Source organism: Bombus bifarius, unplaced genomic scaffold (genome assembly GCF_011952205.1).
Source record: "Bombus bifarius isolate JDL3187 unplaced genomic scaffold, Bbif_JDL3187 scf7180000009316, whole genome shotgun sequence".
Taxonomy (NCBI): domain Eukaryota; kingdom Metazoa; phylum Arthropoda; class Insecta; order Hymenoptera; family Apidae; genus Bombus; species Bombus bifarius.
Window position 1 is genome coordinate 1 of NW_022885039.1, and position 25447 is coordinate 25447.

Consider the following 25447-nt stretch of genomic DNA (forward strand, 5'->3'; position numbering starts at 1 on the left):
CACACGTATCCTTCCTTCGCTATAAGACGCGAGATACACGTGTACTTCAGCATCGACGTGTCTTCAACTCATCGACGCCTCTTTCTCGGCGTTTCCCATAGTCCGTTTTCCATTCTGTCCGCGTTTCAACCCCCGACCACATTTTCTGTGCAACGTGTACACACATCCAAATATGGGTTGACTGCGACACGGGAAAACTCAGCGTTAGAAACGAACGAAGAAACGCCTAACCATCGTCAAAGCGATGTGAACGCGGAAATCGGACGAGGCGAAGTTAATTTCGACTATCAGCCAGCTTTGGGCAATGAATCTCGACGATTTCCGCGAGCATATTGGACTTATCTGCTCCATCACGCCTTACAATCACGATAACACCTCGAAACGAGCGGTCAGAGATCCGTGAACAAGATTGAAATTCGTTACGGTTACGGAAGCCGTTTACGAGCCTATGGATTACGAGGGTCGTTTCGAAGAATGCAGTGAGCGATCCCATGGAGCGTAATTCTTAGCCCATTAACGGGCAACGTTGCGTTAGCGAATTTCATCTGTCACCTTTTCCCCAATGAATTTGCGTTATCGAATTCTATTTGTTAACATTATCACCATGACAAGCAATTCCAAGGATGAGCTTCGCGTTTACCTCGTCTCTACTTTTTCTATCTGGATTCTACAATTTCATGAGTTTCAAAGGATGTGGATAAAACGGCATTATGAGAAACTGTTGGTTGATTCTTCATGGGTTAACGTAGTTTTGAAGAAATTCTTCCAGGAACCGGGAAGAATATTAAACATTGAAATCGGATACAGTACCAATTCTGAGAACTTTGAAAATGACACGGTACCACAATGTCGCTATAGAGACCAATATAATGTTACTCTAGAGGCTTTCACTGCTCGAATTGTCACAATTATTTTTTATACTTCCGATCCTTGATCATGCCAAAGCGTTATTTTTAAAAAATAAAATATATAATAGAAGTGTGTATAGAACTGTTGAAAGGGTCCGTGTAACAGACTTTCGTCGATGATCTATACAACTAAAATTCTTAATATTAAATTCAATTCTTAGAATATTCAAATCTATCTATAGTTTGATCGAATCTTCGATTATAAATCGACGTAAAATTTTTGGATACTACAAGCGTAGCCATCGTTCAGTATCTCGTAAACGTCTGATGAAGAAGTACATGTTACAAGGCTTATACGTCAAATCTATAGAACACCTGAATATAACTGACTTCCCAATATTTCAATATTCCAGGTCCCATAGCTATATCGGATGTCGATTAATACGAAACATGAGAAGTCAATCAATCGATATGTTCAATGGCACGTAATCTTGATAAAAGCTGTACAAACTTGCAGTCCTTTCCTTGTTTATAACGGGAAATTGAATACTTTGTAATTAAATTGTAGAAACAGAAGCAATAAAATGTTGCGTGGCCTGTCGCAATAACGTAACGAATCGATATAATGGTTGCCACAGATTAATTAATTAATATCAATCCCGCGATCCTCCATCGCAGCTGTCTTTATTTCCGCGTAGTTTGTATCGAATTCGTCGCGTTTCATCGTGAGAAATCTTCAACCGTTCCAAAAGTTTCGTAAAGATTAATCCTTCATAATTGAAGAGCGGAAGTAGATAAAGTTGCCAGTATCGAAACTAAAGTTTTCTGGGAAACGACTGTTTATGAGAAATTGTTTGTTTATGGGAATGTTATTTATTAGAAAAATATAACGATACTTATTTATTACGCATATTATAATACTTTATATAATTTTACGATATCTCTATTCTATCGTTTCAAAGATCTGTTAATTAACGATAAAAAAAATATCTTCTTTATATCTTAAGAGAAGATATGTAAGTCCATTATGTAGTTTGCTTAAGAAGGTCAGTAGAGATTTTCTTATCTGATGGGATAATTGAGGCAGATTTATCTACGCACATGTTCAAGCACGATGGAGGGAGTTTGCTGGCACATGGTGCACACAGTCTAATTTAGGGAACTAATCGTATAACATACATCATACACAACCTATATCACGTATGAAACGTTAAAAACTGTACGAATTATTATGATTACACTTCCCTTCATATTTAGTGATATTAACCTTCATACAAACAACCTCTTCAAGGAAAAACAAAATTCTTTTTCGAAAATGGCACTTCCAATTCTTCTTATTCTCACTATTTAATTGCTAGCCGTATCAAGTAACAACGAAAAAAATAATAATATCTAAACGTTAAGCAGGTCCATATTTTTGGGGATACAATTAAAAAAGTAAATCGTCGGTGGAATATTGTTTCGCCTATCAAGAATTTTGGAAGATATAATTAGAAAGGTACAACCTGGGTAGAAAATTGTACTCCTTATCGAGCATTTTTGAAAATATAATTGAGAAAGTGGAATCTGGATAGAAAATTGTTTTACCTACGAAGCATTATAAAAAGTAAGTTTAATAAAACTATACCTTGGATATTTCATATATTTTTTCATATTATACGCATTCGTTAAAATTTTACACTCCCAAACATCCTGCTATACTTGCACAAAAAAGCGCAGTCTAGTAATATCCCCCTCACTGCTCCTCGCATTTTCTTTCTAATCATCTCTCGTTCGCTTTTCCTGATATTATTCTCAGCGTAAGTTCAGAGTGGCGGTTTATAAACTCAGGAACGCGCGGCTGTTCGTTAAATGAAATATCAAACGTAAGAATTGCCGCAGTCTTAACGCGAGATAATTCATTTCGTGGCACAGAGCGCACGTCGTTGAATATTAATTCATATCTCATATAAGTTGCGAATAAAAAAAGCAGATAAAAGAGGACAAAAATCCGATAATTACCGCGAATCTTTACGCAATTTCAAGAAATACAAAAGAAATTTGTTTGTAAGCATGCTACTAAGTATTATTAGAAGTACTGTACTTTCGATATTTTACATATTCTTGCATATTTTCTACATTTTTCTGTATTTTTGTATCCTTAAACTTTCCGTAAACGCGTAAACGTCTGCGTTCTGACAATGACAAGGAAGATTCTACTGATAAAAATAAAGCATCGAATTTCACCGAACTCTCAGAAATGTAATTCTCAGATCACATAAATTAAAAAGAAAGAACAAAAGAAAATACAAATATATATATATACATACGTAGCCACAAATCAATTTGGATCACGACAGATAAAATAGGTAGCAATAATGTCTTCACGAACATTATCATAATTTATTGGAATTTACATAAAAGCCAAAGAATGCTATTGTTTCAATGACGCGGCGTTTTGTCGAGTTAGATAAATATGAATTGTGTGTTTGAACAAGTGTTCGGTCGTGTTTCACGCGACGAAAAAGGAAATCACAAGACAAGGTGTCGCCTCGTTGGAAGCAACAAATCGCAATACGAGGGTGGAAATTGGGTGACACCGGGAGGATTACGAGGCATGAGAAATCTGTCGAGAGCGTGAAAGGCTCGCGGTCACCGGGTTTCTCCAGTTCTGTCGCTTTTAACTCCGAGTTCTTCCGCTTCGAGGATAGAAGCTGCGAAATATCGAGGCCATTGTCCAAAGATTTTCAAGAATATCCGATGCAACGTCTTGAAATTTACGAGAGCAAGTCTGATAAATTCTTATCTCTGGTCCATTCGTGGCCAATTTTTTAATACCCTCGTAACTTGTAACGACAAATAAAAATATTGGTGCAGACCAACTTTTTTTTGGATAAAATCTTGTGTGAATTTACAAAAAATACGATTCTTCGTTTAATTTTTTTCCCTTATTGTCTTTACATATTTGGAGTTTAAACGCGTTATAAGTACGTTTTTTTTTCAACATGATTACGTAGAATTCTTATTCTGAATAAATTATTTGTTTCCGCTTCATAACTGTTTCTAAATTACAGTGCATTTAATCTTGAAATGCACAGTAACATTTTATACTTTTTACGTTCTAAGGAATTTTCAGGATCGGTTAAAAATTAAATTACAGTAATGGTAATACTCAATATTAATGTCAGACGTGGATACTTCACTGTTTCGTATAATAATTTGTTATCTTGGCATCGATCAAGGTATTTAATATACAAAGCGTACAGATTAATAAGAATTTTAATTAATCCTTCTTCTATAGTATTCACCGTTCTTTTCGAGCTCGTACCATTTCAAATAGACTTTCGAATAGATTTCAAAGATTTGTCTGTTCAAATAAAACGCGATCTTTTTTATTTCCCTATCAGTCGTCCCGTTACTGTTCCGTTGTTTCCAACAGATTGCAGATTCGTTTAAAAAACATTTGTAACGAAAAACAAAACCACTCGCAGAAATGTTATTCAATATCGCATTTATAACTTTCATAGACATCCTCCTCTCATTGCTATCATTGTAAACAGATTGAAACTTCGTTTGCAAACACTCGCGATTAAAAAAAAAAAAAAAGAAGAATTAATCTTAAACAATTTTATCTTGTGTTCCATTTATAATTTTCATAATTGTCTTCCCGACGTTGTATCATTTTAAATGGCTTTTTTCTATCCATCTATGTTGCAGCGAGATCAACGGTCCTAATTACTAAATTGCACGATGTGTTCATACAAATTCACTTTTTATGAACGCGATGAAACGAAATGAAACCTAAGTAGAGATTTGTTTTCTCATCAAGTATAACGAGTTTTATACTTTGGATAGATTGCCTCGTTGTGAGAAGGTCTTAATCGTTTATAATTGCGATTAAGTAATTGCAATAAGTCATATTTTTAAGAAACGTTCTCACATGCTGTCACACACTCTAATTAGAAAAGGATCATGAAACATTCGGTTTATGATATTATTTGTTTGTAAATCTTCCTGCTTCCGGAAACTTTTTTAAATATGAAAATATTTATATACAAAATTAAATATTTTTTTCAATATCAACACTTCTTGCGTTTATGTTGTCCTAGTCAGAATTATATTATTTCGTGTATCCTGTTGCTTTTTATATGATAGTCCTCCCGTTGGCCGCGGATTCGTTATCAAGCCTGAGGCTCTCGTCACTAGTGTCACTATCGACAATAAAGGTACCCCACCCGCGACCGGACGATGGAGAACTCCAACACGGAATCGCAATCTCCCGCGAGCCCTGCCCGGGAGGGCGCCTCGAGCTCGGACTCGGAATGTGACTCGAGCTCGGATTCGGATTCAGACTCGACATCAGAAGTGGCATCCGAACACACGTTGTCGGCACGGGATCGTAAGAGTATCGTGCGCGCACTAAAGCAGTCGCTAGTGAAGAAGAAGAGGAAGAAGAAGAAGAAGAAGAAGAAAGGACACCGGGCAACCTGGGTATCGCTACCGCGATTCAACCCCGAAGCCGCGGACGCAGATCCAGCCGCCTGGTGCACAGCCGTCGGCCTGCTCATGAGGGACCACCCCCTGAAAAACAGCGCACTGTATTCTGCCCTAAACCGTGCCCTAGAGGGTCCGGCAGCGTATTGGCTTACGCAGATAATGAACGGCGACGAGCTCACCTGGCCAGATTTTAAGGAACAATTCGCCGCGCACTTCGGTGGCCAAGAAGTAGCAGCCGCGTCGCTAATCAAGGTAGCCGAGGAACTACCGCGAAACACCAGGAGCGTACGGAAATCGTATCATCACCCTCCTGGGGTCGAAGTGGCGAAATTCAACCAGGGAAGAGGTACTCGCCGCCACCGCCCTCCATCTGCTGGGCTCGCGCGATGAACGTTTTAAACGACTAGCGCTCACGAGTGACATCACGTCGGTGAAACAATTCCAAAGAGAAATGAAGCCCTTCCTATACACAGAGTGGCCAACGCCCCCGCCGTGGAGGTCATTAGCGAGCTCCGGAAACAAACGAGGCAGGTCACCCGGGGCGGGAGGGACCAGGTGTGGCCACTGCGGTATTTACGGACATCCGACATTCGAATGCCGCAAGAGGGCGAAGTGGGAACCGAAGAAGGACCCCCGACGCCCGGAGGAAAGCCGACCGGCTGCACCACCAAAAGCGTTGTGCTTTCACCGCCACATGCCGGGACACATCGCGTCTCGCTGTCCATCGCGGCGAGAAGAAAAACATTGCCCCGAGGACGAGCGCCGGGTCGACGCCTGCGTGGTGGAAGCCCCGACGGGTACACTAAGCCAGCAGGCCACACACGAGGACGTGTAAGTGTCAGGATGGCCGAGTCGGAGACGAAAGGACGCCGGGGCCCCTCTGGAACTTCAGGACAACACCCTAACCTTGCAACCTAGAGCCTAATATAGCCATAACGAAACAATCGCAAGTATCCAAACCGATAGCAATCGTACGTCGATTTGAGGACCGTGTGTATTGAGACACTCGACCGGAGTCTTGTTTCGGTGGCGTCGTTGGGATGACGAGCAGTCTTGCTAGAGAGCTGATCGGTGAAGGAAGTCGAGTGCCTTCCGAGCAGGGAGTGGTGGACGTGTGAGTTAGAGCAAGGGAACCTGTCCTCCCGTTGGTCACGGATTCGTTATCAAGCCTGAGGCCCTCGTCACTAGTGTAACTATCGACAATAAAGGTACCCCACGCGCGACCGGACGATGGAGAACTTCAACGCAGAACCGCTACCCCTCCCGCGAGCCCTCCACGGGAGGGCGCCTCGAGCTCGGACTCGGAGACTCAGACTCGACATATATATTATTATATATATTATATATACTATTATATCTATATAATATATGTATTTATATCTATAAATATATGTATAAATATGTCTATTTAAAAAAATAAAGTTGACCTTCATATATCGCCAATAATATCGCGTGCGTAAAAAGAAACTAATTACATTTCATTCTTTTTTTACATTTATTTATTTTTTATTATTATTTTTTTCACAACTAATTACATTTAATTATTACATTTACATACATTTAACTATTATTACATACATTTACATATATTTAATTATTATTTTTTTCATAATTATATCTCGTCTGAAATATTTTTCGACATAATTAATTGTTTCAAAAACACATATTCCAGCCTTCTAAATGATTTATTTTGCGTATTATACGAATTATTCCATCTATAAATAAATTGTTCTCTCTACACACAAACACGCACACAGTCTGTTAATTACACGAGTTAATTGTAACATTTTTCTCGATAAGTTGACAGAGCAAGGAAAATGAGCGACAAACATACCTACAAACTAATCTACTTCAATGCCCGTGGTCGTGCCGAACATATACGGTACATATTTGCATATACTGGCATCGAGTATACCGACGAGAGGATCCCCGAAGAACTCTGGCCTGAATACAAGGATTGTAAGCGTGAAGAATCGATTTTTACTTTCATCGTTCAACTCTCAGATATCTACCATTTACTCAAACTTTTCTGTATATAAAACTTTCGTTTCACGTGCAGGCTAAACTTACTTAAAGTAAAATTTCATACGGAATAAAGTCGAACTTTTCATTAAGTTTTGCTTCCGTAATATCGTGTTTATCGAATACCAACTTAATTCACTTACGATTCTCGAATTTTTGTGTTGCAATCTTTATTGTTTTCAATGAATCGAAGCATTTCGAATATTTTGAGAAAACCGTAAATAGGTGACTTAAAATAGGAATACAAAAATACTTCTACGTTTCTCGTTAATTTAAAAACTTTTTAGGACTTGTCGGAAAAAAGGATAAAAAATTGAAATCAGTTCGGAAATGAACAAGAACATAGCTAAAAAGTCGAAAGAACAAAGCAGACATAAAATTCGATCTTCCGTTGCGACATTTCTATCGTAAATAGTATAATAAAAGTTTTACGCAGCATAGTCTTCGATATAATCTTATATGTCGCTTGCAGATAGAGAAACAAAAAATCAACGTAAATCTGTAAATCAATCCTGTCAGTGTAAAACACAAAATTACGTTCGCAAGAGACATTCGATTTATATTCCTTGCATTTCAATTTTCATTACAAGAACCGTGTACATTTTCTAATATTTTTTCCGTGTCTGGTATTATCTTTTATCCTTGATTTTAAAAACTTCTGTTCTTCCCAACAGTCAAAAACACGCGATACCCTGTCCATCGTAATCGTAAGAAAAGAAAAAAAGGAGAAAGAAGACATTTCTGTATTTCTTTACTAGGCCATGTTGATTAAAACCGAAATGATTTCGATTCATCTATTCACAAGAACGCAACGGCCTCGGAAGCTGTGTTGTGATTTCCTATCGATCGTTTCCCTCTACACAGTGTTCATATGAGCCATGTTTGTTCTTAGCAATGCCTTATAAAAAGCTGCCTGTGCTGGAGATAGACGGGAAACCGGTAGCGCAGAGTAACGCTGTGGCGCGATACTTGGCGAGGAAGTACGATCTAATGGGAAAGGACGAATGGGATGCGATGATATGCGACGAGCTCGTCGATACTCTTGGAGATTTGAAGCAAGGTGAGTAACTGATGAGATGACTTTGCATTTGTCTCACCACAGAGACAGACGTTCAAGAATTCATTGTGAAAAGACGAGTACAAACAAGATACGTATGTCTTTCCGTTAAGCGAATGTTACAGTTTGTTTGCAAAAGTCAGTTTTTAGATTATAGAATCGTAGATAGAATTTAGAGGATAGAAACTTTTAGTAGTCACTTTTAGTTTAGTAAAGTCTTATCGACAATAAGCAGACTACGTTATGATACAACGATTCCAACTAAAGATTTCTATCGACATCACGAATTCGATGGCTTCCAAATTTTCTTCTCTGCAATCTCAGACGCTCAACTCGAAAGAATCTTTTAGATCCCCCGACAAACACTCGACTCAGGTTATCTATTATCGTAATCTTTCTACGGGATTTTTTTTAACTGCGTTGCGTTAACGAATAACGGGATAACATCACGTTTCTCTCAACGCCTTTCAACGTTCTACAACTTTTATTCTTTGCAAATCCCTGTCTCTATATGATAAACGCTGGTTATCCGCGGAAGGAGCGAGGGCAACGAAGTGTATCCTGGTACGCGATAACGTTACTAATTTCCAATTACGATATGTGTGATTACGTAACATCTGCTGTCTGCATAATGCGTTAACGATCCGCGCGTTGATCGCATAAATATAAATCGAAGGGAATGGAATCGCTCGAAACTCATGCAACTATCCGCAGGTGTTTAAAATCGTGTTTTTACACCGCCAACGTAACGTCACGCCACGTCGAAAAATTATTACTAGACAGAGAAGGTGAACAAAAAACGAGGTAAATAGGCTACCGATTGAATAATATCATAACGATCGTATCTCTGGTTTTTGCTCGTCTTTTATATTTGTTTCAAATGTATAAAATATAATCGTATCGATATCGTCCACGATTAAAGCTATCCATCCGCCATCCACGAGGAACGAACGATTATATTTTATCATTTATGCGAATCCTTCTCTTCTCTTCTTTCTCTATTTACGCCCCTCGCCTTGCTTCGTACCGCCGATGATTCACAATTCGATGCACCTGAACAGCTGGAACGTCGCAGATTTTTCCGTACGATAACAAACGTGTTTTTGATGGCCTGCTTTAAACCGTGACGATCGCCATGACGTGCATCAATTGTCGAATGATGTAGTGCGACGATACTCCTACGCAACTTTTTTTTACGCTGTTTTTCCCTCTATTTTTTCTTCCTGTGTGTTATCACATGATCATGAGATACCTTTATAGAAGATGCAAAGAGTCTGTGAAGAATTTACAGATATTTAAGATTATCATAATGATTAAGCAAAAGCTAAGACGCAAAATATTGCTCAAGATGTAATTATGTAATATTTACTCAATTTCTAGAAGACTGTTTATATCTTGTTGTTATTCTTGATATGGAGATAAATATAGTATACTTTATTAAGACCTAGATAAAAGACTTTTTTCTCGTTTCTCTTCTCTTACTTAATCACTAAGAGTTATATAACGTTTATTCGATAATTCTGCTTCTCCTGACCTTTCCACAAATGGTTGTTTATATCTCGACATTCTTGGTACTTTTAATGAAATTTTAATAACAGTACAGAAGTAAATAAAAAAGCTCTAGGTAGAAGCAAGGATTTACTTACTGTTACGCCGCGCGACTCTCTGCCTGGCCCAGGTCACACACCGCGGGCCAGACGGACACCAGAGGTCCGCTCTTCCGTACGGCGTACCCTCAATAGCCTTAAGCACCGTCCATAAATCATAGATTTACGAGAAAAGGTCCTTTAAACAAAACAAACAACTGGTCCCGAGGAGTTTCTAAACACTATTGTCTACCACGGCAGGACAAGGGAAAGTTGTTTTTTTGTCACGCACGCGGCAACTTTCCCCCCATTAATAACCTTCTCTCGAGGGCAGTTAAGACCCTTCGTTTGAGCAATTAAAAACGAAGGCTAATCCCTCGCTCTCCTAAATAACATCGGCACGAACAAATCCGATGGTCCCGTGCGCTAGACTGATCCTTAGCCTTCCTCCGAGACAGCATCGTCTCCCAAGCCGACTGATTTCACATCCTTCGAACGGTCAACATCCTTCGAGCGGGTATACACTCCCGCAGATCAGTCACTCACTCATCTCGTACATACGCACCAGTGTAACTATCCTCGTTATAAGTTGTGGAATAAACGGTGAAATATAACTTACTATACTGTGTCATATTCATTCAACCATCTCTGTTATCTTAACCGAAACAGGGGAACGACTACTTCGCGGCGTCGATTCACCGAATCGTAGCGAGAATTTACGCCTCTCGCTGACGCGTTTTCCTCGCGACCGCGTCTCTCCGCGATCGGTCGTAACACTTACCTTTCCTTTCTCGAATCTCAGTTAGCAATGTTGTTCCTCTTGAAAGATTTTCCAAGTTTCCAAGACACTTTCCACGCTGGTAACATTGTATATATTTCAAGTATCGTGAACCACAGGAACTTGTTGAGGCAATATTGAAGAAAGCAAAGAGAATGAAGAAATTGTAGGAACTATGAGAGGCTACTCCTTCTTTCACAACTTATTTTCTCTTCGTTTGGGGGGAAAAACACAAATGAACGTAACGGTTGGTTTCAGCTATCTGCTACTATCGCATGGAGGAGAATCCTGAAAAGAAGGAAGCGAGGAAGAATCAACTTTTGAACGAAACAATACCATTTTACTTGACTAAATTCGACCAGATTATTGGCAAAAATAAAGGATATATCATTCCTTCTACCGTAAGATTTTTTATCCAAATTTAATGTTAAAATTTTTAGTCTTTGTGCAAACTGGGCCATGTTGTCCATAAAAAATTATTGAAACTTTGTTGCGACAAGACAGCTTTAATTGTTGAGAGCAGAGTGCATCTTTAAAATTCACTCCTGTTAGTTAATGTACAAATGAATTTGCCAAGATTTTCAGCTTTTAGATAATTATTCATGTATCTTCCTCATCAAGTTTGATAGAAATTATTACTATCGTAATCAAAGCAAAGATAAAGATATGTAAAATCATTTCTCTGGATATGACACTCTTGTTTAATGAGTGATAAATGATACCATTCGAAATATCATATTTATATAATATATAATGATACTTATAAGTGTAATCACTTAAGTACAGATATCTGAATTTTTCTCACTGTCACTGACATAGATACGTATTATCGTCCCTTAGATTACTTGACCAGTTTATTTCTTTCATCACTGTGTTATTATATAATAATAATAAATAGTCACATTAAATTAATTTAGTATGATTATGTTGTTTAATAATACGTGTTTCATTGCAAAATATTTAGCGATTGAAGGGCTCATAGGAAACATGAAAGTGAAAGAATACTAGAATCTAGAGTTTACGATTTCAATTTCTTTAACGAGATATTTATCATATTACACAATTCCTGTAAATGTATTTGTAATTATATCGCCGAAGAATTGTATTTAATTAAGGTATGAAGTTGTGGAATCGTGAGAATTATTATTTTTATAGAACTGTCTAATTTCCATTCGACATTGATTCAGGATACACATTACTCACCGACGCACTCGCTATAGCGCGAAGACGCATAGAAACACTGGAGGCGGCGGTATAGGCACTCCGAAAAGAGCCGGCCTCGCGCCCCACCGCGGATGAGAGCAGCTACAGGGCGCGTCTCGCTGCAGTCAAACACCATGCAGAGGAGATGAGATCCTTGCTGCACCGACTGGAGGAACGACTGCAGAGAATAGAAAAAGGAGAAGGAAACCACGGTGTCGGAGGCATTACAGGCCAAGGTGTTGGACCACCTGTACATATTCATGGAGGTGTTCGCACCAGCTCCTGGAATGCCGACGACAAACGACGGACACGTCCCGCCGAGGGAGAGGCGCGCGCGCCCACCGCCCAGATGGAAAATAAAAGAAAGGAATGAAGATCTACTCCGGGCGGCTGCTATAGCAACAGCTTGGAGCTGGGAGGCCTCGATAACGACGACCGAAGCAGACGTGGAAGAGGAGGCCAAGAACCTCCGCCAAGCCACGACAGCAATCTGCGACGCATCCATGCCACGGGCCACACCGGGCACGATGCGAAGCGGAGCAGTTTACTGGTGGAACCCCGACATCGCGGAACTGAGGACGAGATGTGTCCTGGCCCGCAGACAGTACCTAAGGGCCCGCCGCTGGCGACGACGCGACGAAGAAGAAGTCTCCTTGCGCTACCGGGCGTACCGCGCGCTACGGCGCTCGCTACAAAAGGAAATTAAAAAAGCGAAGGACCGTGCTTGGTCCGAACTGGTCGAAACAGTCGAGTCGGTTCCATGGGGAAGGCCATACAGGACGGTGACACAGAAACTACGCGCGAAGGGCCCCCTGACAACGACGGAGATGGAACCTGCGCTGCTGACGCGGATCACCGGAACGCTCTTTCGCCCACAAGAAAACAGAGCGGTGCAACGGCCACGGGAAACGACACGACCGCTGGAATGGAGGGACGACTGGGAAGTCACGGAGGAGGAGATATGGGAGGCTACCAGAAGAATGACCTCCCGCAACGTGGCACCGGGCCCGGACGAAATCCCTGGCCGGATCTGGGGGGAAGTGATGGGGGTCATGGCCCCCAGACTCCGGCACCTCTTCACAAGATGCCTGAGGCAGAGAGTCTACCTCCGGGCGTGGCGGACGACGAGACTGGTCCTGCTCCATAACGAGGGCCAACCGACGACCTCGCCGTCAGCGTACCGGCCGATATGCCTACTGGACGAGGTCGGCAAACTACTCGAGAGGGTAGTCGCCGCCCGTTTGGAACGACACATAGCGGGCCAAGTGCCAGGTTTGCGCGAAAGCCAGTACGGCTTCCGGAAGGGGCGCTCGATGATTGACGCGGTCAGACGCGTACGAACGATAGCGGAGGACATGGTCTCCCGGAAAGGCGTGGCGCTGGCGGTTTCCCTGGACATCGTCAACGCGTTCAACACCATGCCATGGGACAGGATAGTGACGGCCCTGGAGCACTTCGAGGTTCCCAGCTACCTCGTCCGATTGATCCGAGCCTACCTCGACGACAGGTGGGTGTGTTGCACCAGTAAGGAAGGAGAGGAAAAGCGATCCGTCGAGCGTGGCGTCCCACAGGGCTCGGTGCTGGGCCCCATACTATGGAACGTTGCGCACGACGAGGTACTGCGATGCCCGCTACCCCAGGCGCGGCCATGATATGTTATGCGGACGACACCCTAATCCTGGTCGAGGGTCGTGGCTGGCACGAGACGCTGCGCATGGGCGAAATCGCAACGGCCTGTGCGATCCGTGCCGTGAACGAACTGGGCCTAAGAGTCTCCCCTGCGAAGTCGGAGGCCACCTGGTTCTTTGACAGGAAGAGGCGAGGGACACCACCGCCCGGCCTATGCATAAACATGGCAGCTAAAACCGTCCGGGTGGGATCACAGATGAAGTATCTGGAACTCACCATCGACAGCCAGTGGACGTTCGAGCTGCACTTCGACTCTCTGATCCCGAAGGTGTCAGCGGCTGCCAATGCCCTGTGCGGCCTACTACCGAACATCGGCGGGGCCGGAGACGCGGTGCGCCGACTTTACGAGGGCGTCGTTCGGTCACGAGTGATGTACGGGGCCCCAGTATGGGCGGACGACCTGATGGCAAGCCGTCGCAGCATTCTGCTCCTGAGAAGGTTGCACAGAGTGACCGCCATCAGAATCATTAGGGGATACCGGACGGTGTCTCACGCGTCGGCGTCCACCCTAGCCGCGTCCCCCCCGCGGGAGCTGCGGGCGCTGGCGCTCAAAAAGTGATACACCCGCCGGAGAGAATGGCATCCGGGAGAAGACCCCACCGAGCAGGCGGCTCCAAACGACACAGGAACCGCCGAGGAGGACACATGGAACCTGTGGCGATCCCAACTGATCAACGGGAGAAGCGAACACCGAGGCGCGGAAGCGGTCCTACCAAACTGGGAGGCATGGAGGAGCCGCCACGGCCTCCCACTCACATTTAGGATGACACAAGTGCTCACCGGACACGGCGTGTTCGGCGAGTTCCTGAAGAGAATAAGGCGAGAGACGACAGACACCTGCCACCACTGCGGAGATGGCAGGGACACAGCGCAGCACACCCTGGAGCTCTGTCCGGCGTGGGAGCTGCCCCGCTACACCCTGCGGCACGCCATAGGAGAAACGTTGACCCCCTCAGCGATTGTGGAAGCGATGTTGAGAGGGTCACAGGAATACGAGGCCGTCCGCCTCTTCTGCGAGCGAGTTATGCTCGCGAAGGAGCGAGCGGAAATGGAGAGAAAAAAAACTCTCACCCCTGCAGGATAAGACGATGGAGAAGGATGGCAGTCAGACGACCCAGAGCCGCCCCGCCACCACCCCAACGGACTACGACCAGAAGAAGTGACAGCGCTAGGGCCAACGACCTCCCCCTAACGCCTACTCAATAGCCGGCTCGAACAAGAGAACGCGAGAAGGGGGTGCAACTGAAGTTAATTCATAAGAGGTTCCTGGAGCACCCCTGTCACGCGCATAAGATGGTCATCGTGGAGTTTTAGTCGGTAGGAGTCCGACACTACTCTGCTGTTACGCGATTATTGCAGCAGCGGAGTGTCCATGAGGATTTCTCCACGTACAAAAAAAAAAAAAGGTTACGAACGTTCGGAACGGGGGATCGAATCCCGGCGACCGAAGTCCGATTTTTATTCCACGATTCTAAATAGGAAGGAAATATAGCAGTACCCCCAGCAGCGACATCTACAGCCACCAACCACAATCATCACGGACTCGACTCATCCTCTACACATTATTTGACTCCAACAATAAAATAAAAACGATCCTCAGTAATCAAACCGCACTTATCAAACGCGTGCTAGACTATGCTAAGACGAATCAACTCGAAAACATTAGCAACGTCATACGCAAGATTGAAAACCATAACGAGAAAAACGAAATACTGATCTCTTTACTAATTCGGACTGAATCTACCATATCGGAGCTCCATATTAACATCGACGAAATTTTTAACACTATAGTATCAGGAAAACAAGGAATCATAAACCCGCAAATTATGGAACCTAAACAATTCTTAACAACACTCGACCAAATAACGAAGCAAAACTTTATGAGTAATCATATCGATCTTTCAGTTCAAAACTATCTACTAATTCTAGATCTAAGTAAACTAAAATTATGGACAAATGATAACAAACTCATATATACGATAACTGTATCGTTTTCAGAAGACAACGAATGGAAAATAATAAAAATTTATCCGATACCTTTCAAGCAAAACTCTCTATTTATCGCACCTGTAGTAGAAACTGATACTAATCAGCTTAGAACGATACACCTTTGTCGATAGCCACTACTTAAACAAATAAACTGTCACTGACATAGATACGTATTATCGTTCCTTAGATTACTTGACCAGTTTATTTCTTTCATCACTGTGTTATTATATAATAATAATAAATAGTCACCTTAAATTAATTTAGTATGATTATGTTGTTTAATAATACGTGTTTCATTGCAAAATATTTAGCGATTGAAGGGCTCATAGGAAACATGAAAGTGAAAGAATACTAGAATCTAGAGTTTACGATTTCAATTTCTTTGACGAGATACTTATCATATTACACAATTCCTGTAAATGTATTTGTAATTATATCCCATATATTATATTACATATATATATGTAAGTATAGGAGTGTGGTATTGTCACGTCCCGTCATAGCATACAACGTATTACGTTATAACGTTATAAAATATAACGTAATACGTTATAACGTCACCCAATATAACGTAATACGTTCTAACTTCATACCATATAACGTAATACGTTATAACGTCATACCATATAACGTATTACGTTATAAAGTTATAGCATATAACGTTATACGTTATAACGTCATAGCATACAACGTATTACGTTCTAACGTTATAAAATATAACGTAATACTTTCTAACGTCATACCATATAACGTAATACGTTATAACGTCATACCATATAACGTAATACGTTATAACTTCATACCATATAACGTAATACGTTATAACGTCATCCCATATAACGTAATACGTTATAACGTCATACCATATAACGTAATACGTTATAGCGTCATACCATATAACGTATTACGTTATAACGTTATAACATATAACGTAATACGTTATAACGTCATCCCATATAACGTAATACGTTATACCGTCATCCCATATAACGTAATACGTTCTAACGTCATACCATATAACGTAATACGTTATAACGTCATCCCATATAACGTAATACGTTATAACGTCATCCCATATAACGTAATACGTTCTAACGTCATACCATATAACGTAATACGTTCTAACGTCATACCATATAACGTAATACGTTATAACGCCATACCATATAACGTAATACGTTATAACGTCACACCATATAACGTAATACGTTATAACGTTATAAAATATAACGTAATACGTTATAACGTCATCCCATATAACGTAATATGTTATAACGTCATCCCATATAACGTAATACGTAATAACGTCATACCATATAACGTATTACGTTATAAAGTTATAGCATATAACGTTATACGTTATAACGTCATAGCATACAACGTATTACGTTATAACGTTATAAAATATGTGGCGGATGAAAAGAGCGAGAGAGTTGTGCGTTTCGTCCCGGGACTACCGGTGGACTCGTCAGTAAGGCTATGCCCGGTAGTCCCTGCCTTAGACGTAGAGGGAGTCTCGCTAGGTGCGGTATTTATATCAATCGCTCGTATATTCGACCGCTAGCGAGTTAGACAGACAGACTCGTTGTCGTCGTAGCCCTCTAGTGTTGGCGGTTGGTACCCGCGGGTCGCCCGGGAGGTGTTGCACCGCGTTGATGCCTCGACCTGTCGGCGTCCTGTTGATACCGATCCGCTACACAGCCTCCCCCTAGCGCTATAGCGTGACCCCAAAGCTATATAGCGCGATACAAGTTAGAGGGAATGGCTCGTCGTCGATGATGGAAGGCTGATCGTCGTGGGGACGAGGTGGTTGTCGCCTCCTCTGACGTGCTGCTGGAGGTGATGCCCATGAACTATTGCAATGGCTACATCACTTCCTGGCTTGGTCGTCGTCGGTGGTTGGCTCCTTTCCTGACTCCTTCTCCAAAGGTGCGTGTTCGTTGTCGGTGATCACCAATGAGGCGGATGAAACGAGAGAGAGAGAGCTGTGCGTTTCGTCCCGGGACTACCGGTGGACTCGTCAGTAAGGCTATGCCCGGTAGTCCCTGCCTTAGACGTAGAGGGAGTCTCGCTAGGTGCGGTATTTATATCAATCGCTCGTATATTCGACCGCTAACGAGTTAGACAGACAGACTCGTTGTCGTCGTAGCCCTCTAGTGTTGGCGGTTGGTACCCGCGGATTGCCCGGGAGGTGTTGCGCCGCGTTGATGCCTCGACCTGTCGGCGTCCTGTTGATACCGATCCGCCACATTTTAACAATTTGTATAAACCAAATTCGAACCTCGCAACCCCCACGGAATAACCCGTCACATGACGACCCCTCCACGGTAGACCTAAATATAAATAAGTGTAGCGACATAGAAGAGAGAGAAAATAATTCCTTAGCTCAGAGTAGTTAATTTCTCAGTGTTACGCCGCCTAAAACATCTGGACGCCAGCCCGCGCGACCGGACAACAACCGACCTGCGTAACGTCACTTCGACCCTCAATAAACCTAAGGGCCCACCATAACTTTCACTTTCCTGTATTGTTTCGCCATGTGTCGTCAATCCGTTTGTCCTGAAGAATGTCTTAAGCCTAAAAGTATGTTCGACGCACATCTGGTTTTTTAGAGAGGTCCTTGGGTTTATTAGTCGCACTTAAAACACGGAGAAAGCGGGTATGCACCCATGAGGAAAATCTGAATAGCCCTGTAATAAAACAAGCTAGATTTTTCTCACGCACACAGTCATCTATCCACCACGATGGTAGGAGACTCCCTACTCATCCCTTCGAGCAGTAATGCAGGTCATGACCAATCGACACCTCGGTTCGTTACCCTCACTTTTCCTAACGAAATTGGGAACAACGAATCCGCGTTCTTTAGGCACAGGGGCACACCCACACCGAACTCTTCTTCCGTATGAAAAAAGGAGCGACAGTCAGTCTAAAAACTAACGCCTAACGCGGCAGTCTACACATAGCGCGAGATTCGCATACTTCCCGCAAATCTTTGTCGGTTATCGGTGTGGTCGAACATACATCTGCTCTCCGAAATACATCATAGTGCTAAGTCCATAAATACACTAATTTCCAGTATAAGAGCCCTGCTCTAGCGCACATATCTATCGCATCGTCGTGCGACAAGTTGTTAGCTATTTATTTCGGCATCAGTGTAGTCTAAGTGTTGGACATATATAATTTATAACTCTGTGAATCCCAGGGTTATACAAACTCAATCACCCCTTATTATCTCAACGGAAATCAGGGGATCGATCAATTCGTGGTGTCGATTGTTATAATCGTAACGGGGATTTACGACCCCCGTTGACGTCTCTCCTTGCGATTACGTCTCCCCGCGATTGGTCGAAATTTACATGGTCCTTCGAGCCGGATTTCGTGTCGCCAAAAAGTGCACTGACCAGTGACTATACAGTGTCGCGTGAAATCCAAGTTCCAACCACTTAGTCAGCTGATCAAGGGAACCGCCATCGGAGAGAAGCACCTCCGTCGCTCAGCATCTACACGAACCCACACCGCATCGTAACGATCATCAACCGAATCCCAGATCAACGTCCATTTGATCAAGGTAAGATCGTTCATATCATTAAAATAAAATATGGCCCAGGCTGAACCAATCAGCACGTTACGGCGTAGACGAGGCGCCCTAGCCCGTCGACTAGCAGCCATAAGACGCGAACTCGATGAATACGAAGCGTCTGGGAAGGCAAACAGACTCGTCCTAACATCTTGCCGCAGCTCGTTCGATGAACTTTGGAAGAGGATACTCGAGGTTCAATACGAGTTAGATGCGTTAGATGAGGGGGAAGATGCGCGTGTAGATTCGTTATCGCAAGAGCATCGGGAGCTTGACGTGCGGTTCCTAGGGCTCTTTGAGCAAATCTCAGCAACAACCCCGTCGACTACAAACATAGGTGAGACACGCCGGAAACCAGAGCCGACCACCGTTCCAGAGGTCCGCGTGCCCCAATTCGACGGCGCCCTCGAGAACTGGACCTATTTCTACGACACGTTCTCATCCATAGTGGACCGTAACGAAAGTTTGACGAATGTCCAAAAGTTCCAGCATCTACGCTCATCTATAACTGGACGGGCCGCACAGAGTATCCAGTCATTAGAACTCACAGAGGCCAACTATTCCATCGCGCTTGACACACTGAAGGACAAGTTCAATTGCCCCCTCCAAATCTGCATGCGCCATTGGAATTTGATGCGCAACTATCCGGAAATCAAAAAGGAAACTCCAGAAGCCCTAGAGGATTTGTTGGAAACCCTCAGCGTAAATCTAAAAGCGCTCGAACACCTAAAACAGCCCGTCACATCGAACATAGCGATGATCGAATTGATCGCGTCGAAATTGCCCTCGTCCAGCCTGCGTAAATGGCAACGCACACTGCCCCGCCAACAGGTGCCATCCTATCAGCATCTGATAGACTTTCTCAAAACACGGGCGAACGGGACTCAATTCCTCTCTAAAGAGAAGGAATCAAAAGGGTCAGCCCACAAACACCACCGTCAGCGGACCACCATACCGCATGGGCGAACCCTTGCTACAACCAGCAGAACGGTGGTGTGTCCGACCTGCAACGGGCCTCACGAGATCAGACACTGCAAGGTCTTCAAGGCCAAATCAGCGACCAAACGTTTTCAGATCGTGAAGAAGGCATCGTTATGTATAAATTGCCTAGGCAGAGGACATTCGCTGACACAGTGTACATCGGGTTCGTGTCGTATCTGCGGTCACCTACATCATACTTATCTACACCGCGAACAAACCCAGGTAGACTCACGGTCGTCGAGCGGTCGATCTTCGAGCGGTCGATCGTCGAGCGGGCGATCGGCAAGCGGTTGGTCGCCGAGCAGTCGGTCGTCGGACAGTCGCTCATCGAGCGGTCGGTCGTCGGGCAGTCGCGCACCGAGCGGACGGTCGTCGGGCAGTCGTTCGTCACACAAGCGAGCCCCCACCGGACAATCACCATCTGGATCTTCGAAGTCGCGGTCGTCCCACAAGTCGAGGCGAACATCCGACACTTCACGGAGACGGACATCTTCGTCTCCAAGAGGGACGAAAGAGCATGCCTCGTACGAGTCACACTCAGCCCGGATCCAGAACACCACCCCAACCTCCTCGTCCAAGTCCCAACCGGGGCACAACTGACTGTCTGAGACTACGACAGCAAGGGGGATCGGACTAGCAAACACATCTCCCCATACCCCTCTGCATCATGATCTGTTGGCCACAGCACAGATCAAGGTTTTGAACAAACAGGGACAGCCAATCCGAGCCCGAGCCTTACTCGACACTGGGTCGAGCATGAACTTCATGACGGACAAGCTCGCGAATTCCCTCGGTATAAAACAAGGGAGATGTGCGATCCAGATCGGAGCCCTCGACAATTTGAGCACCACGGCAAAACGATACACCACGGCCACAATCACGTCGACAGACGGCAAGTATAAGAAAACATTGAGATTTCTTATTATCCCCGCCATATCGACCTTCATACCAAGCGAGCCCATCGACCCCTCGAGTCTGGGATTACCCAGAAATATTCAACTAGCCGATCCACAATTCCATTGCCCAGCCCCGATCGATGTCTTACTTAGCACCGGATCAACATTTGCGTCGCTGTGCATCGGGCAGGTCAACCTGACGCAACCAGACGAACCTGAACTACGTCTACAAAAAACACGGTTCGGCTGGGTAATCGGGGGGAGTCCAGCGTCCCAAACCGCGATAAATACGTTCCACGCAACTACAACGGCTCTGCAAGAGGACCTCGCACGGTTTTGGGAGATCGACGAGGGACCGGCCACTACGCATCTTTCGGAATCTGAACGACTATGTGAAGAACATTTCCGAAACCATGTCCGACGAACCAAGGAAGGCAGATACATCGTTGCTCTACCATTCAACGAAAAGCTTTCCTCACTAGGGTCATCGAAGGCCGCTGCAATGAGCAGGCTCGCCTCTCTCCATCGTCGATTCCAACGCGACAAACCATATGAAACCGCGTACAGTGCTGTGATCCAAGAATATTTAGACTTGGGTCATATGACGAAGATCAACACGGATCACGCCACCGACCACGGATATTATTTACCACATCACGGCGTGATCAAGGAATCGAGCGACACCACCAAGCTCCGAGTTGTGTTCGACGGCTCAGCTTCAAGTACCACGGGAGTGTCTCTAAACGACGCCCTTCATACGGGCCCGAAATTACAGGAAGACCTGAGACACATCCTATTGAGATTCCGGTCATTTCAATATGTCCTTACCGGCGACATCGAAAAAATGTACCGTCAATTCATCCTACGTCCAGAAGATCGTCCTTATCAAAAGATTCTGTGGCGTGCCGACAACGGAGAGATCGAAACTTACCGACTCAACACCGTAACGTTCGGTCTATCCGCAGCCCCGTATCTGGCCATCCGGTGTCTCAAACAGCTGGCAGAAGACGAGGGACCTCGATTTCCGAGAGCAGCGCAGATCCTACGGCGAGACTTCTATGTCGACGATGCGTTGACCGGAGCCGATACGAAGGACGAAGCCTTATCAGTCAGGAATGATCTCACGAACTTACTTAAGCTAGCCGGTCTGAATATCCGCAAATGGGCATCAAACGATCGGGATCTGCTACGAGGGCTACCTGAGGAAGACACCAACCAGAAATTACATCTCGGTGAGTCATCTACGTTAAAAACACTCGGCGTCTTTTGGGATTCAGCCGACGATGCCATACTATATTCAGTCAAGACGAACAGTGACACCTCCCGAGTCACAAAGCGATCAATCAGCTCCGTCATCGCACAAATCTATGATCCACTAGGATTGCTCTCGCCGGTAATCGTTCGAGCAAAAATGATTATGCAAAAGGTCTGGACATTGAAGGTAGATTGGGACGAATCCCTTCCGACAGACGTACACACCGAATGGATCAAATACCACACCCAATTGCCGTTGTTAAATGCGGCAAGGTTCCCTCGGAAGACCATCATAGAATCCGCAACGAAAGTTGAGCTACACGGATTCTGTGACGCTAGCGAAAGGGCATATGGGGCGTGCGTCTACGTGCGGACGACGGACCGAAAGAACAATATTTGGAATCGACTCCTCACGGCGCGGTCGAAGGTAGCGCCGCTCAAATCGCTCTCCATACCACGTCTCGAATTAAGCGGGGCACTTCTTCTGACGTCCTTGATTTCGTCAATCCGACAGGCCCTGACGACCAAGATATCGAGGATAGTATACTGGACTGACTCCACCATCGTGCTCCATTGGATCAGGTCTTCGCCGCATACCTTGAAGACATTTGTGGCGAATCGAGTCGCTGAGATACAGACCAAGACCAATATCTCCGACTGGCGTCATGTGCCTACCGACGATAATCCAGCGGATCTCATCTCCCGAGGCCAGACGCCCAAGGAATTCCTATGTCCGTCCATTTGGAAAAACGGGCCAAGGTGGCTCCTGCAAAGCGAAAACTATTGGCCAGTCTGGAATCCGACACCGGTAGTCGACCTCCCGGAGCAAAAGAAGACGATCTGTCTGAAGACGACTATTAACGATAACACACTCCTCCATCGTTATTCGTCTTGGCCAAGACTAATAAGAATCGTCGCCCGGTGTCTTAGATGGAGACATAAGCAACACCGATCTGCCCATCTCACCACAGACGAACTGACTGCAGCGCACAACCGACTCATAAAAATCGTCCAATCCAGTCATTTCGCGCCTGAAATTCGGATCCTCCAGAAAAATCGAAGCGAGGACGTTGAAACTACAGCCATTAAACCCCTTCCTCGACGAAGATGGGCTACTCCGGGTAGGAGGACGACTAGCCAACTCCGCCATACCCTTCAGCCAAAAACACCCGATCATCCTACCAAAGTCCCCGGTGACAGAGCTAATTATAGAGCAAGAGCACCGGAACAATCATCACACGGGGACACAAGCTACACTATACGCGGTGAGACTGCGCTATTGGCCAATCGACGGCCGTAGCCAGGTATGGCGCACTCTCAGAAGGTGCGTCCGCTGCTGCAGAGCCAACCCTCCACCAGTGGAATACTTGATGGGTGATTTGCCAGAGGCGCGTATTACCGAATCGCGGCCGTTCACAAACGTCGGAATCGACTACTGCGGCCCATTCTACATCAAGGAGAGGAGGGACCGCAACCGACATAAAATCAAGACGTACGCCGCCATATTCGTCTGTCTGGCGACAAAGGCGGACCACATAGAGTTAGTCAGCGACCTAACCACCGACGCCTTCTTGGCCGCGCTGCGCCGTTTCATCTCGCGGCGAGGATACTGCGCAACGATCCTCACCGACAACGGCACCAATTTCGTTGGAGCTAACCGGGAGCTGCAAGAACTCCGGACGCTATTGCAGTCCGACGACCACCAGGATAGGGTACAGAATTTTCTCGCCGACCGACAAATACAATGGCGTTTTAATCCTCCGAATTCACCACATTTTGGCGGCCTATGGGAAGCCGCGGTCAAAGCGTTCAAACGCCATCTCATCCGCGTGGTCGGCACGGAACTCCTGACCTTTGAGCACCTCAACACCCTCGTGATAGAAATTGAGGCCATTCTCAATTCACGCCCACTGACTCCCATCTCATCCGATCCGAAAGATCCTCCTGTCCTCACTCCCGGACATTTCCTGATCGGTGACACACTAACCAGTTTACGGGAGCGTGATTTCAGGACAGTTCCATCAGGCCGGCTATCCAGTTGGCAGCGCATTCACCAGATTAAGCAGCACTTCTGGAGCAGATGGTATCGAGAATACCTAAATGAGCTAACCCGCCGCAACAGATGGGACAAGGGCAAACACAACATTCGTGAAGGCACCGTAGTAATCCTCAGGGAGGATAACGTGCCCTCTATGCAGTGGCCTTTGGGCCGCGTAATCAAGGTCCATCCAGGAGCCGACGGCATCATCCGGACCGCTACCGTGCAGACGGCAACAAGCATCCTGGACCGCGGTGTCAAAAGACTGGTCCCCTTACCCATCCACCCAGATCCAGACGAGGCCGAACGTCCACACGGAACGAAGGAGGTCACCAACGACACACCTGACTCCACAGCCAGAATTTGATCGGTGCCCTCTCAACGGGGGGAGGATGTTACGCCGCCTAAAACATCTGGACGCCAGCCCGCGCGACCGGACAACAACCGACCTGCGTAACGTCACTTCGACCCTCAATAAACCTAAGGGCCCACCATAACTTTCACTTTCCTGTATTGTTTCGCCATGTGTCGTCAATCCGTTTGTCCTGAAGAATGTCTTAAGCCTAAAAGTATGTTCGACGCACATCTGGTTTTTTAGAGAGGTCCTTGGGTTTATTAGTCGCACTTAAAACACGGAGAAAGCGGGTATGCACCCATGAGGAAAATCTGAATAGCCCTGTAATAAAACAAGCTAGATTTTTCTCACGCACACAGTCATCTATCCACCACGATGGTAGGAGACTCCCTACTCATCCCTTCGAGCAGTAATGCAGGTCATGACCAATCGACACCTCGGTTCGTTACCCTCACTTTTCCTAACGAAATTGGGAACAACGAATCCGCGTTCTTTAGGCACAGGGGCACACCCACACCGAACTCTTCTTCCGTATGAAAAAAGGAGCGACAGTCAGTCTAAAAACTAACGCCTAACGCGGCAGTCTACACATAGCGCGAGATTCGCATACTTCCCGCAAATCTTTGTCGGTTATCGGTGTGGTCGAACATACATCTGCTCTCCGAAATACATCATAGTGCTAAGTCCATAAATACACT

At 44.9% G+C, this 25447-nt stretch overlaps 3 protein-coding genes across 3 annotated transcripts; all 3 read left to right on the forward strand.

The window, feature by feature from the left end:
- The first annotated feature begins 8165 nt into the window (after positions 1 to 8165).
- LOC117215017 (glutathione S-transferase-like) lies at positions 8166 to 8461 on the forward strand. Its single transcript, XM_033461405.1, has one exon. The coding sequence runs from the start codon at positions 8241 to 8243 to the stop codon at positions 8412 to 8414; it is 174 nt and encodes a 57-aa protein (XP_033317296.1). The 5' UTR covers positions 8166 to 8240; the 3' UTR covers positions 8415 to 8461.
- A 10785-nt stretch (positions 8462 to 19246) lies between these two features.
- On the forward strand, positions 19247 to 23656 carry LOC117215014. Its single transcript, XM_033461402.1, has 2 exons — positions 19247 to 20369; positions 20892 to 23656. Exons 1-2 carry the CDS (start codon positions 19247 to 19249, stop codon positions 23654 to 23656), a joined length of 3888 nt encoding a protein of 1295 aa, XP_033317293.1.
- Positions 23657 to 23726: 70 nt separating this feature from the next.
- Positions 23727 to 24790, forward strand: LOC117215015. Its single transcript, XM_033461403.1, has one exon. It carries the CDS (start codon positions 23727 to 23729, stop codon positions 24759 to 24761), a length of 1035 nt encoding a protein of 344 aa, XP_033317294.1. The 3' UTR covers positions 24762 to 24790.
- The last annotated feature ends 657 nt before the right edge of the window (positions 24791 to 25447 follow it).

Bases quoted from the DNA above. Each gene is read 5' to 3' on its own strand.
- LOC117215017 (XM_033461405.1), top strand. From the start codon at position 8,241: ATGCCTTATAAAAAGCTGCCTGTGCTGGAGATAGACGGGAAACCGGTA.
- LOC117215014 (XM_033461402.1), top strand. From the start codon at position 19,247: ATGGCCCAGGCTGAACCAATCAGCACGTTACGGCGTAGACGAGGCGCC. The intron at 20,370-20,891 runs GTTCGTGTCGTA...TGTTGGCCACAG, and splicing joins GCTGACACAGTGTACATCGG to CACAGATCAAGGTTTTGAAC.
- LOC117215015 (XM_033461403.1), top strand. From the start codon at position 23,727: ATGGGTGATTTGCCAGAGGCGCGTATTACCGAATCGCGGCCGTTCACA.